This window comes from Cyprinodon tularosa, unplaced genomic scaffold (genome assembly GCF_016077235.1).
Source record: "Cyprinodon tularosa strain WSP-4 unplaced genomic scaffold, ASM1607723v1 ctg874, whole genome shotgun sequence".
NCBI lineage: Eukaryota > Metazoa > Chordata > Actinopteri > Cyprinodontiformes > Cyprinodontidae > Cyprinodon > Cyprinodon tularosa.
The window spans coordinates 140,203-156,176 of record NW_024039645.1 but is presented as its reverse complement, the minus strand read 5'-3'; the positions used below and the strand labels follow the sequence as shown (position 1 = coordinate 156,176).

General features: G+C 42.3%; 1 protein-coding gene across 5 annotated transcripts in view; it reads right to left on the bottom strand.

Moving 5' to 3' along the window:
• Nucleotides 1–15,974, bottom strand: part of myh10 (myosin, heavy chain 10, non-muscle) — a 125,027-nt gene that overhangs the window by 4,900 nt on the left and 104,153 nt on the right. For all 5 annotated transcript variants that reach the window (XM_038273494.1, XM_038273497.1, XM_038273496.1 and 2 more), the window contains 10 exons: nt 15,795–15,899; nt 15,344–15,496; nt 10,568–10,816; nt 10,274–10,486; nt 7,040–7,252; nt 6,794–6,955; nt 4,626–4,754; nt 4,462–4,550; nt 4,229–4,352; nt 4,041–4,130 (listed from right to left, as the gene is read on the bottom strand). In XM_038273494.1, coding sequence (XP_038129422.1) covers nt 4,041–4,130; nt 4,229–4,352; nt 4,462–4,550; nt 4,626–4,754; nt 6,794–6,955; nt 7,040–7,252; nt 10,274–10,486; nt 10,568–10,816; nt 15,344–15,496; nt 15,795–15,899 — 1,527 coding nt within the window. The remainder of the gene's footprint in view (nt 1–4,040; nt 4,131–4,228; nt 4,353–4,461; nt 4,551–4,625; nt 4,755–6,793; nt 6,956–7,039; nt 7,253–10,273; nt 10,487–10,567; nt 10,817–15,343; nt 15,497–15,794; nt 15,900–15,974) is intronic.

Genomic DNA, 15,974 nt, shown 5'->3' with positions numbered 1-15,974 from the left:
GTTTTAGTCCGTGAGGCAGACACCCTGTCTACTTTTAAGGCTAGGCTTAAAACTTTCCTTGTTGATAAAGCTTCTAGTTAGAGTGGCTCAGGTTATCCTGAGCTATCTCTATAGTTATGCTGCTATAGGCTTAGACTGCTGGAGGACATAGGGACCCCTTTTTCATCATTCTGCTTCATTCTATCTCTATTCTCCCACTCTGCAGAATCTGTTAGTTCAATCTCTAACCTTCTGCTCTCTCTGCTTTTTCTCATAGTAGCTTCATCTGGTCTGTTCCCGTTTGGCTGTGACTCCATCCTGGAGAGAAATATCAGCTGTGCTGCTGCCATCAACACCTTTGTTTCTAGATGTTGGAGCTTGGCCTGTTTTCCAGTGTAGTCCTGTTTCTCTGACTGTGACTAACTGGATGTGCTCTCTTCATCCTCTGACATGGGAGCCGGCTCGGAGCTCGTCTGCCTGGCTGTGTGTTTCCTGGACGGGGCCGCCTGTGGAGCTGGTTGACAGTTGCCTTTTGTATCTATGCTTCTTTTTCTATGTCTGCTTCTGTCTCCTTGAACCCCAGTGGGCCTCAGCAGATGGCCGCTCACACTGAGCCTGGTTCTGCTGGCGGTTTCTTCCTGTTAAAAGGGAGTTTTTCCTCTCCACTGTCGCTACAAGCATGCTTAGTGTGAGGGATTGCTGAAGAGTCAATGAGTCGATGCAATCAGCTGGTTTTCCTTAGAAACCTTTGAATCAATTTAACTGGATGATCTGGTTGAACTGGAAAGTGCCCTGAGACTATGAGCTATAGAAATAAACTGAATTGAAATTGAATTGGAGAGAGAGAAAAAAAGGCACAAGAAACATCCTTTTCCAGGACCTGGTTAAAGGAATAGTACACCCAAAACATGACAAAATATCTCAAATGCATCTGGAGATCTGGGAGGCTTCTTGCTGTCTGCTGACATTCAAATAATGGAGGTCCATGGCGCCCGAGGCAGAAAGGTCCATAAAAGTCCACAAAAAACGTGTCAATATTCCTCCATACTGGTCGTCCAATGTATTCCAAGTGTCCTGAGTGGGTAGCGTCCAGAATTTACTCGAAACGAAGTCATTTAAAATGTTTTTAGAGCATAAACAGTAGTGTATAGGATTTCCTGAAAGCGCGCGACTGCGCGTTCACGACGCTACAGAAGCCGGCAGACCAAACCAGATAAAAGTGCGCATTAGAAATAGGCCCCCTTCTCAGATACCCCTAAATAAATCCCATTGTCGACAGCTGCCCTTAAAGGAAAAGTCTGGTCATCAAGGAATAATCAATGGATCATTATTTATACGTAAAAATAATACATTTGCAGTGATTTAATTCATTTAGCATCAATCAGTAAAAAAAATTGAAATAATATTGTTTGTCTCGATCACTGAGTGCGAGAGCGGCCATTTTTGCTCAAATATAGTAACCCCTCCCTCCTGCCATCTTCCAGCAGTGACGTCACGGTGCGGTAAGCCTAGCGCCATTCTCCCCGCTTTCCAAGCTAAATCAATGGGAACTACTAGACACATCTGCAATCAACAACAATTATTGAAGATTTCCAGAGGACTTCACCATTGAAATTCACCAGAGCTATAGTGAAACTGACAATGCCCACGTGCATGGCAGCTGGATGCTGGAATACATCGGGGAAAAGTGGAAAAAAGAGTTATTCCACCTTTCTGATTCCTGATCCTCCACGGACGGGTTGGTCGTTGGATCGCCAACTTGAAGAGGGAGGATTTGCCATCGAACTTCTGGCCAGAGAAAAAACCCGTAATATGTAGCCAACATTTGGAAGAAGAATGTTTTCAAGATGACTTGGATAATAGCGCGTTGTGACAAACACCAGATACAGCACTGGGACTTGATCAACAGCCGATACCGCACCGTGACAATGTCACTAACCAGTAGGTGGCAGTAGTGTTCTTTGACAAACATGGATACCTCCAGTAAAGCACATTCACATGAAAATTACTCTGAATTAAAAAACGCTGATCATTTATTGAACAGGATGGAATCATTTCATATTTAAAGGACTTTCAGAAAGGACTTTCAGAAGTTTGTATTCTGAATAGTGTATAGGATTTCCTGAAAGCCTGTTCACGAGTCTACGGAAACCGCGGCAGACCAAACCAGCGCATTCAGCTCGGCAAAGAACTCATGCTCTTCCTCAACACTGAAGTCCTCAGACATTTTTCTTTCGTTGTTTCTTTCTTTGCACAGGTAAACAGCACATTTCTTCTTCTACGCTTGCATTATCGGCAGAGCAGACGCTGAATGCGCACTTTCGTCTGGTTTGGTCTGCCGCGGTTTCCGTAGACTCGTGAACGCGCTTTCAGGAAATCCTATACACTACTGTTTATGCTCTAAAAACATTCTAAATGACTTCGTTTCGAGTAAATTCTGGACGCTACCCACTCAGGACACTTGGTATACATTGGACGAGCAGTATGGAGGAATATTGACACGTTTTTTGTGGACTTTTATGGACCTTTCTGCCTCGGGCGCCATAGACCTCCATTATTTGAATGTCAGCAGACAGCAAGAAGCCTCCCAGATCTCCAGATGCATTTGAGATATCAAAAAAGTACTCCAGAGTGTTGTTCAGCATGGGGGTGAGTAGAAAATGAAGGCTAATCATGTTTTGGGTGTACTATTCCTTTAAGCTCCAAGGCTTGGCTAACTGCATTCAGTGAGGCTAAGGCTTTATCCTGCTTTCCCTGCCTCCTTTTTCAGTCGTCAGGATCTGATCCAGACAGCTAGGACTGATTTAAAGCACTTTTTATAAAAGGCAAAGAAGAATGAACAACCTGGGATTCACATGGAAAACAATAGAATCTAGTTTACTTTTTTTTACATGTTTGTTAATTTGCATAGTTGCTTTTAAATAAACACATTCTCTGAAAAGAAATATTTTTGGCAGGGAGAGAGACACAGCGCTGATGACACAGACCGCTCTGATCGCTCCTCTTAAACAGTTTATTAACGCATAATTAACTTAAAATGCATACATCTACCGGCAGAATATGTTCGCTTTTATTATCCTGCTGCCTGCAGATCGGATTATTTAGATGAAAAACACCTACCAGCCGCCGCGGTGAACCGCAAGGAGGCAACCCGACCAGAGGCTGCTGTTGAAGGGATTCCTTCTGTCGGCGCACCGCTGGTATGTGGGGGTCTGAGCGGCTCCGACAGAAATAATATTGGGAGGCAGGATTGTAATTCTCACTTAAAAACATATTAAAACTACTTTATTCCCACTGATCACAGCAAATATAGCTGCAAGGCAGAGAAAGGATAGTGAAGCTCCGCCCAACGCGCGTCAGACACACTTTTGCAGCGCGCAGCCAGAGCAGCAAAGCTGCTTCAGCCGCGCGTCAGAACTAACTGGTACAAGCAGCAAAAAGGAAGCAGCAGACGCGATTTTGCTGCTTTTGCTGCGTCCGGTGTGAAGGTAGCATTACTGATTAATCCAAAGGCAGTTGTTAATTACAACGCTTTTGAACCTGTTTCCTGTTTCTCTGACTGTGACTAACTGGATGTGCTCTCTTCATCCTCTGACATGGGAGCTGGCTCGGAGCTCGTCTGCCTGGCTGTGTGTTTCCTGGACGGGGCCGCCTGTGGAGCTGGTTGACAGTTGCCTTTTGTATCTATGCTTCTTTTTCTATGTCTGCTTCTGTCTCCTTGAACCCCAGTGGGCCTCAGCAGATGGCCGCTGACACTGAGCCTGGTTCTGCTGGAGGTTTCTTCCTGTTCAAAGGGAGTTTTTCCTCTCCACTGTCGCTACAAGCATGCTTAGTGTGAGGGATTGCTGAAGAGTCAATGAGTCGATGCAATCAACTGGTTTTCCTTGGATAGAAATAGATCTGACTGGATGATCTGGTGAACTGGAAAGTGCCTTGAGATGACATGATGTGAATTGGAGCTATAGAAATAAACTGAATTTAAACACCATAAACTCAACATTCTATCCTGACAGAAGAGTTTTAAGTTCAATTGTTCTCCATATCTGAATTCTAAGCTGGACCTTGTTCTGTCGCTCCATTTGCTGCCGAGCGTTCTCACTCTTCTGCACTGAGCTGCGTTCAGCAGCCAGCTCGGCGTTCAGGGTGTCCACCTGAGGGAGAGCAGGAAGAGGTGAAGGCGTTTCCCCTTTTCCATCCGATATGATGGTTTCAGGTCAGCTTTCATATCTGATCCTGGTTTCTGGGTTACCTGCGTGCTGCTCTTTCTGAAGCGGTCGTTCAGGAGCTCCATGTTTCCCTGCTCCTCCTCCAGCTCCTCCTCCAGCTGGGCGATTCGGGCCTCGAGCCTCCGCTTCTCCTCCATCAGTGATGACCTGACAAACACACATTTCTTGTCTGTTGACACCAACATGTGCAAATGATTCTTTAATGTTCTTGCTTTAAAGCAGAATTTGTGGGTAAACATCACGCAGAAATACTGACTTTCCAGCAGCGCTGTTGGAGATCTCATCGGCGAGCTCGTCCCTCTCCTGCCCAGCATGTCGCCGTGCTCTCTCTGAAGCTGCAAAGTCCTGCACCAACACACAGCGAGCCGTCAGCCTCCATTAAACACCAGAGAACGTAGGAAACAGAAACACGCCTCTCACCTCGTGAAGCTGTAAGATCTCAGCTTCCAAGTTCTTGAACTTCTTCTCATTCTCTTTGGACAGAGTGAAGATCTCGTCTCTGGCCGCTCTGGCCTCCTCCAGCTCTCGCTGATAATCCTTCATCTGAGCCTGCAGGACCAAAAGCCTACATGAACTCTGAATCCTTCCATCAGAACATTAATCACACTGCTGCACCACTGTGAAGAGGGAGGAAACGATGCACCAAGCTGTGAACAAGGAGCAGAGCTCTCATCTGAAGTGAAAAAGTCTGCTAACTTTTAAGTAAAAAAAATCCTTAAATTGAGTGTAATTACTAGGGATGCACGATATAATCGGCCCCGTATCGGTATCGGCCTTAAAACTGAATATCGGACATCGGCCACCCCACCGATATTTAACCCGATATTTGATCAGCTTCTGAGTTTCTAAAGTCAAAAAAAAAAAAAAAAAAATATACTACTTCTTCTTCTTCCTCAAAAACTTATTTTTTACAGACTTAAAAACTTCTAAAGACGAGGGAAAAAATATTGATCCATTAAAATATCCCAATATCTTCATATGCTGATATATTGCCATTTAAAAACACCATATCAATCTCTTTTACTAATGAAATATTGCTATATGTCATCGTTATGCTACGAAATCCCCCCCCCGAAATTCACGAAATTTTGCCATATTTTTATATGTTGATATATTGACGCGGTATCGATCTATTTTACTAACAAAATCTCACAAGAATTTGCAAAATATCACGAGAGTTTGTAACAGAACGATGAAATTTCACGAGATTTTGAAAGTAAAATAGATCGATACCGTGTTTTTAAAAATCTATTTGATATCAGCATATGAAAATATATTTGAGTTTATTATTTTTCAAAGTGTCAGAAATGGATAACAAAACTGCTATTTTCAATGACTACTTATTTTTGTCCAGCTTTAACATCGGTATCGATATCGGTTATCGGCTACATGAGTTTTAAAATATCGGCATATCGGATATCGGCCAAAATCCCAATATCGTGCATCCCTAATATTTACCCTTAATTTGAGCAGGTAAATGAGGTAGTTTGCCAATGGAATGAGTATTTTTACTCTTTAACAACAACAAATAGATAACATAACCTGAAGTTGCCCCCCCCCACCTTCTTCAAATCAGACAAAATTAGTGTCAAATGTTTGTGCAGCAAAAATTTTCGTTTGTGCTGCTATCGTTTTAAAGATATAAAGAGATGTTTCTAGAAGTCATCAAAGGTCAACCAGCCCCCCCACTAGGGGTGGGTATTGCCAAAGAAGTCACGATGCGATTCTATCACGATGCATCACGATACTTGAATTATTGCGATGCATTGCAATATTTTCTCCTGTTTTGTTTTTTAATGACTCGGCACAGCATCCCGCGGCCAGAAATGATTGTGACACAAGGCAGCGTGCGTCAACACATCCGCAGCGACATCTGCTGGACTGGAAGTTGTATTACACTTGATTTTGGCTGATGTTCACCAACCATTCATGCAATTTTATTTATTCATTTTTTAAAATTAATAATTGATACTTGGTGTCAAGAATCGATGCAGTAGATCACGAAAATTAGAATCACGATGCATCATCATGACGATTATTTTGCACACCCCTACCCCCCACCTTCTTCAAATCAGACGAAATGGGTGTCAATTAACTCAGCTCCTTTGGGCAGCAAAAATTTTCGTTTGTGCTGCTTTGGATTTAAAGATTTGAAGAAAGTGGGGGGGCTGGTTGACCTTTGATGACCTCTAGAAACATCTTTTTCTATCTTTAAAATGAAAGCGGCACAAACGTTTGACTAATTTGAGAACTTTGATTCAATCTGATTGGATGATCTGGTGAACTGGAAAGTGGCCTGAGATGACATGATGTGAATTGGTGCTATAGAAATAAACTGAATAGAATATTGGGCATAAATCAAAAACATTTGCGGAAAGCTGACTGCGACACACTGCAGTGGGAGGATAACCAGCTCTATAGAAAGAACTGCCAGACTCATTATGCTGTTCTTCACCTTGGAACCAGAAATAAACCCCATAAAAAATGCCATATTCTTCAGGTCAGCGGTTATCACATGAGTCAAGATAAAAAAACATATTTCTTCCACTAAATTTTGGTCTAAAGAGCTGCAGCTTTGCTCTGAGTACCTGCAGCTTTTTCAGCTGTTTGATGGCTTCATCCCTGCCTTTGTTGGCAGCTTCAATCTGACCCTCCAGCTCGTTCAGGTCCACCTCCAGCTTCTTCTTGGCAGCGACAGCCACAGATCTCTGCTTCCTCTCATCCTCCAGTTCAGCCTCCATCTCTCGCACCTGGAGGAGAAAAAAAACAGCATGTCTCTAAATATAACGGCCGGCGCTCTTTGGAGACATGAAGCGGACGTTCTGAGGTCGAACCTGTTTCACCAGCGCTCTCTTCATCTCCTCTCCCTGCTCGTCCTTAGACTGCAGGTCTCGATCGAACTGGGCCTTCATGGCCTGCATGTTGACCTCCAGACGTAGCTTAGCGTCCTCCGTGGCCTGCAGCTCGTCCTCCAGCTCCTCCAGCTGCGTTCTCATCTCCGCCACCTGTTGCTCCAGGGTTCGCTTGGACTTTTCCAGTTCATGGACCTGAGTGCATCATCGGGACAATCGATGGTAGACAATCAACATTTTCATTTTACTTTGACTCCAAATTAAATTACATTTAGCTTTTTCATGTGATATAAAAACAATAACATTTGGGACAAAGAAGAGAGGTGGTTTTCAAAAACCTACAATTCAACAATAGAGTTGATTCCTTCCTGCTATCATTGCAACCCCTTTAAAGGTGAACAGAAGACCTCGCCTATTCAGCCAGGCCAACAATTCCCTCTAACGACCCCCTTTCAGAGACATAGACAGGTTTTGGGTATTGCAGGCTAACAAAGAAACCAAACGACCCCCATTCCAAAAGTGCGGACCAGCTAATCAGGTTCAATATGCAGGTTTTCTGAACCAAAAACCTGGAACTTGTAACAGAACCACTATGTTATTTTCAGAGATGGGAAGTAACGAAGTACAAATACTTCGTTCCTGTACTCAAGTAGATTTTTCTGATATTTTTACTTTACTACTTATTTTCATGGCGACTTTTTACTTCTACTCCTTACATTTTTACACAAATATCTGTACTTTCTACTCCTTACATTTAAAAAAATTGGCTCGTTACTTTAGTTTTGAATCATTTCAATGGAGTTACCGTTATTATTTTTCACGTCATCAATACCAAATTCAATCTAATTGGATGGGAATCTACGTTGCATTTGACGCACCGCTACAAGATGAATCGACAGATTCGGCGGTATTCATTGGCGGCAAATCATTGCAGCTTGGTGGCGGTGGCGTTAGCATAGTAGCATGGACGACGAGATGATTGAAAATGAACACAACGGAGATCTAGTCCTATTGGCAGACATCCATTTAAAATGTAGGCAACGGCATGAAAAAAGTGGTTTCTACTTTTACTTTTATACTTTAAGTAAATTTACAAGCCTGTACTTTCTAACTTTTACTTGAGTAAAGAAGTTTAATCAGTACTTCCACTTTTACCAGAGTATTTTTTAACACAAGTATCTGTACTTTTACTCAAGTACGGAAAGTGAGTACTTTTGCCATCTCTGGTTATTTTTCACTTTTTGTATAAAGTACATTAAAGTGTACCAACAAAAAACTGTCTCGTAGAACAGTTAGTTCATTGCTAATATTATTTCAATTCTCCACTGGTTAAAAAATTATGATGGGAATTAATATGCTGGGTTATTTTGGCGTGGAGAAATTTCTGAATAAAAAGGGGCGTGTGCGTCGGCACGCGCGGCTCGAAAGTTGAGGAAGAGGCTCACTGACAGGTCTGTGCAGCGAGAGTTGTCGTCTGGTAGTCTGATAAATACAAGTCAAAAATAAAGAAAGAAAGATTAAACAGAGTCTAAGATTGTCCCAGCGTCGCAGTTCAGGCTTGTAGGAAACTGATCGGAGTTTGCACCCAGAGGACGCCGCCCCGTGCAAGGAGACGCCGCCCAGGGGGAAAGAAAGACGCTCCGGTGAGATCTGGACCTTATTTTTCTTTTTGGGGATTTTTGGTGGTACCACTCTTTTTTCTAATCTTTTTTGGGGGGGGTTCGCCGTTTGGATTTTTCGTTTTGGAAAGGACTTTGGACTTAAACGCTTCCAGGATTTTACTTTGGGTTCGGAGTAGGCTTGTCCCGATCCGATCCACGTATCGGATCGGACGCCGATATTGGCAAAAAAAATGCGTATCGGCAAAGGATGTAAAAATGCCGATCCAGACTGCCGATCCAGTTTAAAAAAAAAAAAGTCCGGTCCGTATTTTCCAGTTTCGCCGATTGAAACGATCCATTCCACTATTTTGCGCCAATGTTCCCCGAATCCGGTCCACATTTTCCAGAACACCTTCAACACACCCACAGGTCTTTTTGGGTCTGTCTCCCGGCCTAACCATTAAAACAGGTGAATTGGAAGATAGCGGGAAAATGTCAGCCGTGTGGGATTATTTTATCCTGCACGATGTGTAGATGGAGACTAGGTGTGGAGGACATTGGGGAGTATAAGGCATTTTTGTGTAATAGTTCACTATTATTTGCACGGATTTTTTTTTAAGCAGTGTCTTTTTTCAAGAGCAGTCCTGATTCTAAGTTAATAGAATATTATCCACTCTTCTCTGTTTTGCATTTTTATTAAAACTTACAGTAATACTTGCACCTTTAACTGTTTACGGTTTTACTGTTCACTGTGCAATTTCAGATTGCTATTCATAATTTTGTCCAGTTTGTGTTTATCTCTTAATAAACAGGTAAGTTTGTTGTTACCAATCATTGTGTTTTATTCAATCTCACCTAATTCAGCTGGCTAGATGTTATCAAGAGTACTAAAACCTTTTTCAACATGAGTCTTACAACTAAGGCTAAATACTTTAACTTAAATACATGCTTGAATAGGCTGGTATCAGCCAGTATCGGTATCGGATCGGAAGTCCAAAAACAATATCGGTATCGGATCGGAAGTGAAAAAATCTGGATCGGGACATCTCTAGTTCGGAGCGTATGGAACTCCTGTTTGGATATTATTACTAGAAATAAAAAGAGACGGACAGTTTTGGACTTTCAGTTATTAGTGATGTTTTTGTTTGTTTTTTGGGGGATATAAATTGAGCCTTTGAGTTTACTTATAAATTGGTTGTGAAGGTTTTTTGGCTTGTTTATTATTTATACTGAAATATTATTGAATTAAACTTTGGATTCTTGGTAATAGTGCGATTTTATTATTATTATTATTTTTAAAATAAATCTTTGTTTGCTAAAAAGTTTAATAATTTTCCTGATTTCCTGTGAAAAAAAACCCTTGAGTATTTGTGAGTTCCGCTTTTAATTTAGCTGAATTTTACAAACTCGACGCTATTTCTGACATTTTAAATTGAAAAAACTTCCTGGGTGGGAAGAAATACGTCTTAAAATTTGGAAACAAAGTCCAGAAGATTGTTTTTTAACTTTTTTGGCCTGGATGACTGAGGATCATCACCAGCAATGATGCTGAAATGATCAGTTAGATGACCAGCAGCTGATCAGACCTCCCTCTGACGGCTCAGCAGTTGCTTACATTCTTTCCCACGTCGTCTTTGGAGCTCATCAGATCCTCCATTTCAGTGCGGAGCTGCTTGTTAAACCTCTCCAGCTCCTCTTTGGCCTCTAAGGCCTCCTCCAGAGCTTTGGCCAAAGACAGAGCCTTGGTTTCCTTCTCTCGGGCCTCCGCCTCGGCCCGGTCGCGCTCCTCAGCATAGCGAGCAGAGATGGTCTTCTCCTCAGCCAGCATCTGATGGAAACATTATAATAAAATGGCTGACAGACGTACGGCCTTCGCTCTTCTCTTCGGTCCTCCTCCTCGGTAACATACCTGGTCAAACTTCTTCTGCTTCTTCTCCAGGTTGGAGACGATCTGCCTCTGGTGGTCCAGATCCACCATCTGGTCGTCCAGCTCTTGCTGCAGTCTGTTCTTGGTCTTCTCCATCTTGTCCAAGGCCATGCTTTTCTCCTCCAGACGCTGGTTGCTGAGCTCCATGTCCTTCTGGAGTTTCTTCTTGGCCTCCTCCAGACCTTCGATGACTCCCACATCCTCATCCAGCTTTTTCTTGGTCTCGAACAGCTGCAGGGAGAATATTTCACATTAATGGGAAACAGTTTATCCAGAGATATTCAGAACCAGTTTACCGTCACCAGATAAAGACAATAAATCTCTCACAATCTATTTAACGTTACCCCCTTGTTTTACTACGAAACCGGCTAAACTTCCATTTTGATTAATTTTAATTAATCCACATCAGTGACGTGAACGATGGCGGCTGGTCAATAGAGGGCGCTGTCCCACCCACCCATGCAATGACCCTGATTAAGATGTTAAAAGATGTTATATAGATATATTTTTTTAATGAAATTTTAAATCAAAATTTTAAATATTTCAAAATAAATTGATATATATATATATATATATATATATATATATAAATATATATATATATATATATATATATATATATATATATATATATATATATATATATATATATTTTAGATGTGCAAGATAAATATTTTATCTTCGATGACAAGTAAAGCGTCATTCCATTTTTCGTTGGATTTGTGATGTATTTCCACCCTAGGGCACAAAATGTTTACCCATAGACTCTGGTTAAAAGTTTTACATGCGCAGCAGCTGCTCTGTAATATAAAGGTATAGGAGAGTTTGGTGACAGGAAGTGTATTTGCTCACCACCGCCCACCACAGCGCAGGCGTTTTGCGGCTGATTGAAAGGTCGATTCGCGGGAGTTGGAGACCCATTGGATGATTTATGTTGCCTTACAGAAACCTGGCTGCAGCAGGAGGATTATGTCAGCATAAATGAGAAAACTCCTTCTAGTTATTTCAATGTTCACATCCCCAGAAGTTCTGGGCGAGGAGGAGGAGTAGCAACAATCTTTCAGTCTGACTAATGCTGCGTTCACACCGGGTGCAGCTGGCGCGACAAAAGCAGCGAGTTTACATGCAAAGTCAATGGTTGACGCGCGTCAAGGCGCAGCAAAAGGTCCCGCGGCGCATTTTGAGCAGTAGGTACAGTGCGTCTGAGCAGCTGAAGCAGCGCGTCGGGAAAAATTTAATTTTTGCTGCTCGACGCGCCGCGTCAACCAATCAGAGAAGCTGATCTGGGAGCTGGCAGGGAGAGAGACACAGCGCTGATGACACAGACCGCTCTGATCGCTCCTCTTAAACAGTTTATTAACGAATAATTAACTTAAAATGCATACATCTACCGGCAGAATATGTTCGCTTTTATTATCCTGCTGCCTGCAGATCGGATTATTTATATGAAAAACACCTACCAGCCGCCGCGGTGAACCGCAAGGAGGCAACCCGACCAGAGGCTGCTGTTGAAGGGATTCCTTCTGTCGGCGCACCGCTGGTATGTGGGGGTCTGAGCGGCTCCGACAGAAATAATATTGGGAGGCAGGATTGTAATCTGGATGAACTGACTGCACTGATGAAGTTTTCAGGTGTATTTTCTCACTTAAAAACATATTAAAACTACTTTATTCCCACTGATCACAGCAAATATAGCTGCAAGGCAAAGAAAGGATAGAGTAGCTCCGCCCAACGCGCGTCAGACACACTTTTGCACCGCGCAGCCAGAGCAGCAAAGCTGCTTCAGCCGCGCGTCAGAACTAAACTGGTACAAGCAGCAAAAAGGAAGCAGCAGACGCGATTTTGCTGCTTTTGCTGCGTCCGGTGTGAACGTAGCATTACTGATTAATCCAAAGGCAGTTGTTAATTACAACGCTTTTGAACCTGTTTCCTGTTTCTCTGACTGTGACTAACTGGATGTGCTCTCTTCATCCTCTGACATGGGAGCTGGCTCGGAGCTCGTCTGCCTGGCTGTGTGTTTCCTGGACGGGGCCGCCTGTGGAGCTGGTTGACAGTTGCCTTTTGTATCTATGCTTCTTTTTCTATGTCTGCTTCTGTCTCCTTGAACCCCAGTGGGCCTCAGCAGATGGCCGCTCACACTGAGCCTGGTTCTGCTGGAGGTTTCTTCCTGTTAAAAGGGAGTTTTTCCTCTCCACTGTCGCTACAAGCATGCTTAGTGTGAGGGATTGCTGAAGAGTCAATGAGTCGATGCAATCAGCTGGTTTTCCTTAGAAACCTTTGAATCAATTTAACTGGATGATCTGGTTGAACTGGAAAGTGCCCTGAGACTATGAGCTATAGAAATAAACTGAATTGAAATTGAATTGGAGAGAGAGAAAAAAAGGCACAAGAAACATCCTTTTCCAGGACCTGGTTAAAGGAATAGTACACCCAAAACATGACAAAACATCTCAAATGCATCTGGAGATCTGGGAGGCTTCTTGCTGTCTGCTGACATTCAAATAATGGAGGTCTATGGTGCCCGAGGCAGAAAGGTCCATAAAAGTCCACAAAAAACGTGTCAATATTCCTCCATACTGCTCGTCCAATGTATTCCAAGTGTCCTGAGTTGGTAGCATCCAGAATTTACTCGAAACGAAGTCATTTAGAATGTTTTTAGAGCATAAACAGTAGTGTATAGGATTTCCTGAAAGCGCGCACCTGCTCGTTCACGAGTCTACGGAAACCGCGGCAGACCAAACCAGACGAAAGTGCGCATTCAGCTCGGCAAAGAACTCATGCTCTTCCTCAACACTGAAGTCCTCAGACATTTTTCTTTCGTTGTTTCTTTCTTTGCACAGGTAAACAGCACATTTCTTCTTCTACGCTTGCATTATCGGCAGAGCAGACGCTGAATGCGCACTTTCATCTGGTTTGGTCTGCCGGCTTCCGTAGACTCGTGAACAGGCTTTCAGGAAATCCTATACACTACTGTTTATGCTCTAAAAACATTCTAAATGACTTTGTTTCTAGTAAATTCTGGATGCTACCCACTCAGGACACTTGGAATACATTGAACGAGCAGTATGGAGGAATATCGACACTTTTTTTGTGGACTTTTATGGACCTTTCTGTCTCGGGCGCCATAGACTTCCATTATTTGAATGTCAGCAGACAGCAAGAAGCCTCCCAGATCTCCAGATGCATTTGAGATATCAAAAAAGTACTCCAGAGTGTTGTTCAGCATGGGGGTGAGTAGAAAATGAAGGCTAATCATGTTTTGGGTGTACTATTCCTTTAAGCTCCAAGGCTTGGCTAACTGCATTCAGTGAGGCTAAGGCTTTATCCTGCTTTCCCTGCCTCCTTTTTCAGTCGTCAGGATCTGATCCAGACAGCTAGGACTGATTTAAAGCACTTTTTATAAAAGGCAAAGAAGAATGAACAACCTGGGATTCACATGGAAAACAATAGAATCTAGTTTACTTTTTTTAAATGTTTGTTAATTTGCATAGTTGCTTTTAAATAAACACATTCTCTGAAAAGAAATATTTTTTTATAATAAAAAATATAAAGCTGACTAATAGCTTCTCCATTATTAAACTGGTACCTTATTTTTTTTTTAAGTTTGTGACTCAATATTGGACCATGCAGAACACAGGTTTACCTTCACAAAGCCTCAGAAGGCTGAGATTTATATACAAAAACCAAACCTGTACATTAAATTATGTTTTGTTTTTATAAAGTGTTTTTATAATGTTTTTTTTTGTTGGCATTCATATAAATATACTGGTGTGTGATAACTTAGTATACGTTCTATTGGTTTTTGGTATACGTCTATTTTGAATTTGATTCTCGTCACTTTTTTAATGTTCTGGAGGCTGAATCTCAGCTCTGCTGCTGCATTAAAATAACCATGGAACATACGGCAGCTGAAGTCTCTAAATTTAGCAGTATTATTATACAGGGTTATTATACAGGGTATTAGCATGGGTATTTATATAGATGGGTTAAAAAAACAATATGCTGGACTTTGTTTCCAGGTTTGAAGACATTTTGTTTCATGTCTTCAAACTTGGAAACAAAGTCAAGTGGATTGTTTTTTTAAATGATTATGACCCAGATGGCAGAGTAACTTCACCAGCATATAGATGGGTATTTATATATATATATATATATATATAAAAAACAAGCCAGATTTTTCCCAAGGTTTATTCATAACATGTTACTGTTTAACCAAAGTGTCTGTAATTTGTTTTGACTACTTTCCATTATTGTAAGTAAGGAGGAACGAACGCTGCCCAGATCAGAACAGGGCTGATTACCGTGCAATAAGGGTCGTATGATGAACTGTTCTCTCTTTGCAAAGATTAAAAAATAAAGTACAGACTGAGTGAAATCCATCGATCTCCGTTTATTTAACTGGGGTGAATAGTTGAATATTTTACACTATTGCACTGGGTATCAAGTATAAAGAAACCTGATAAGACCTGATAAATGCAATTCCACTGGAATGAGACAAATAACTGATATTCATTATTATTATTATTATTTGGCATCTCTGTGGTTTTACTGGTCATTTGACTTCTAGTCTAGAAGGAACCAGTTTCCACACCAGTAGCTCACTCTGGTTGCATTAGAAGGCTTTCTGATGAAATAATGGCGCCCTGTTAGCTTGTTATGGCCCATTTGCTTTTGCTTTATTTGTTGATCGTTTTCTGTATTTAACATCAGACCCCATGATTGGAGGGTTGATCTCACTGTAAGTTGTTCCTTCAGTACCTGAGCCTGAACCGTCTGCAGCTGTTTCTCCAGACCGCGTCGAGCTTCCTCGTCCTCCTCCTGCTGCTCCAGCAAGTTGTTCTTGTCTGCCTCCAGTTGACGGATCTGGCCGCTCAGGTTGAGCTTCTGACGAGTTTCTTCTTGCAGCAACTCCTGCCCAAACGAACAGCACCAGAAGGAAAAGCAGAAATGTTTCTGTTCATCTGACACTACAAGAGATTTTTATGGTTCAGGTCAGGAGGACAGAGGAGGGACTTTCTGTCTGGTTTCCTACCAGCATCATGAGGATCAGGAACATCAAACAGGTCCAATGTTGGAAGTTTAAAAAGCTCAAAGGTTGTGAAAACATTTATAAACACCACTGTTCTGTTTAATCTACCAGTGTGGAAATAGACAAAGTTCTGACTCGTCCTCCTGACCCGCTAACTTCCGCCTTAGACTCGCCTCCCACCTCAGAGTCCTGCAGTTTGCCGTTCAGAGTCTCCACTTCTTTCGCCAGCTTGACGCTCTTTTTCTCGGCCTCCTCCAGTAAGCAGGAAGCGTTGTCCAGCTCCGTCTGTCAGATAAAGAGAGGAAAGCTTGGTTTAGGAGCGGCGAGCGGAGGTTTGGGACGCAGCCCTGCGGAGGCGTT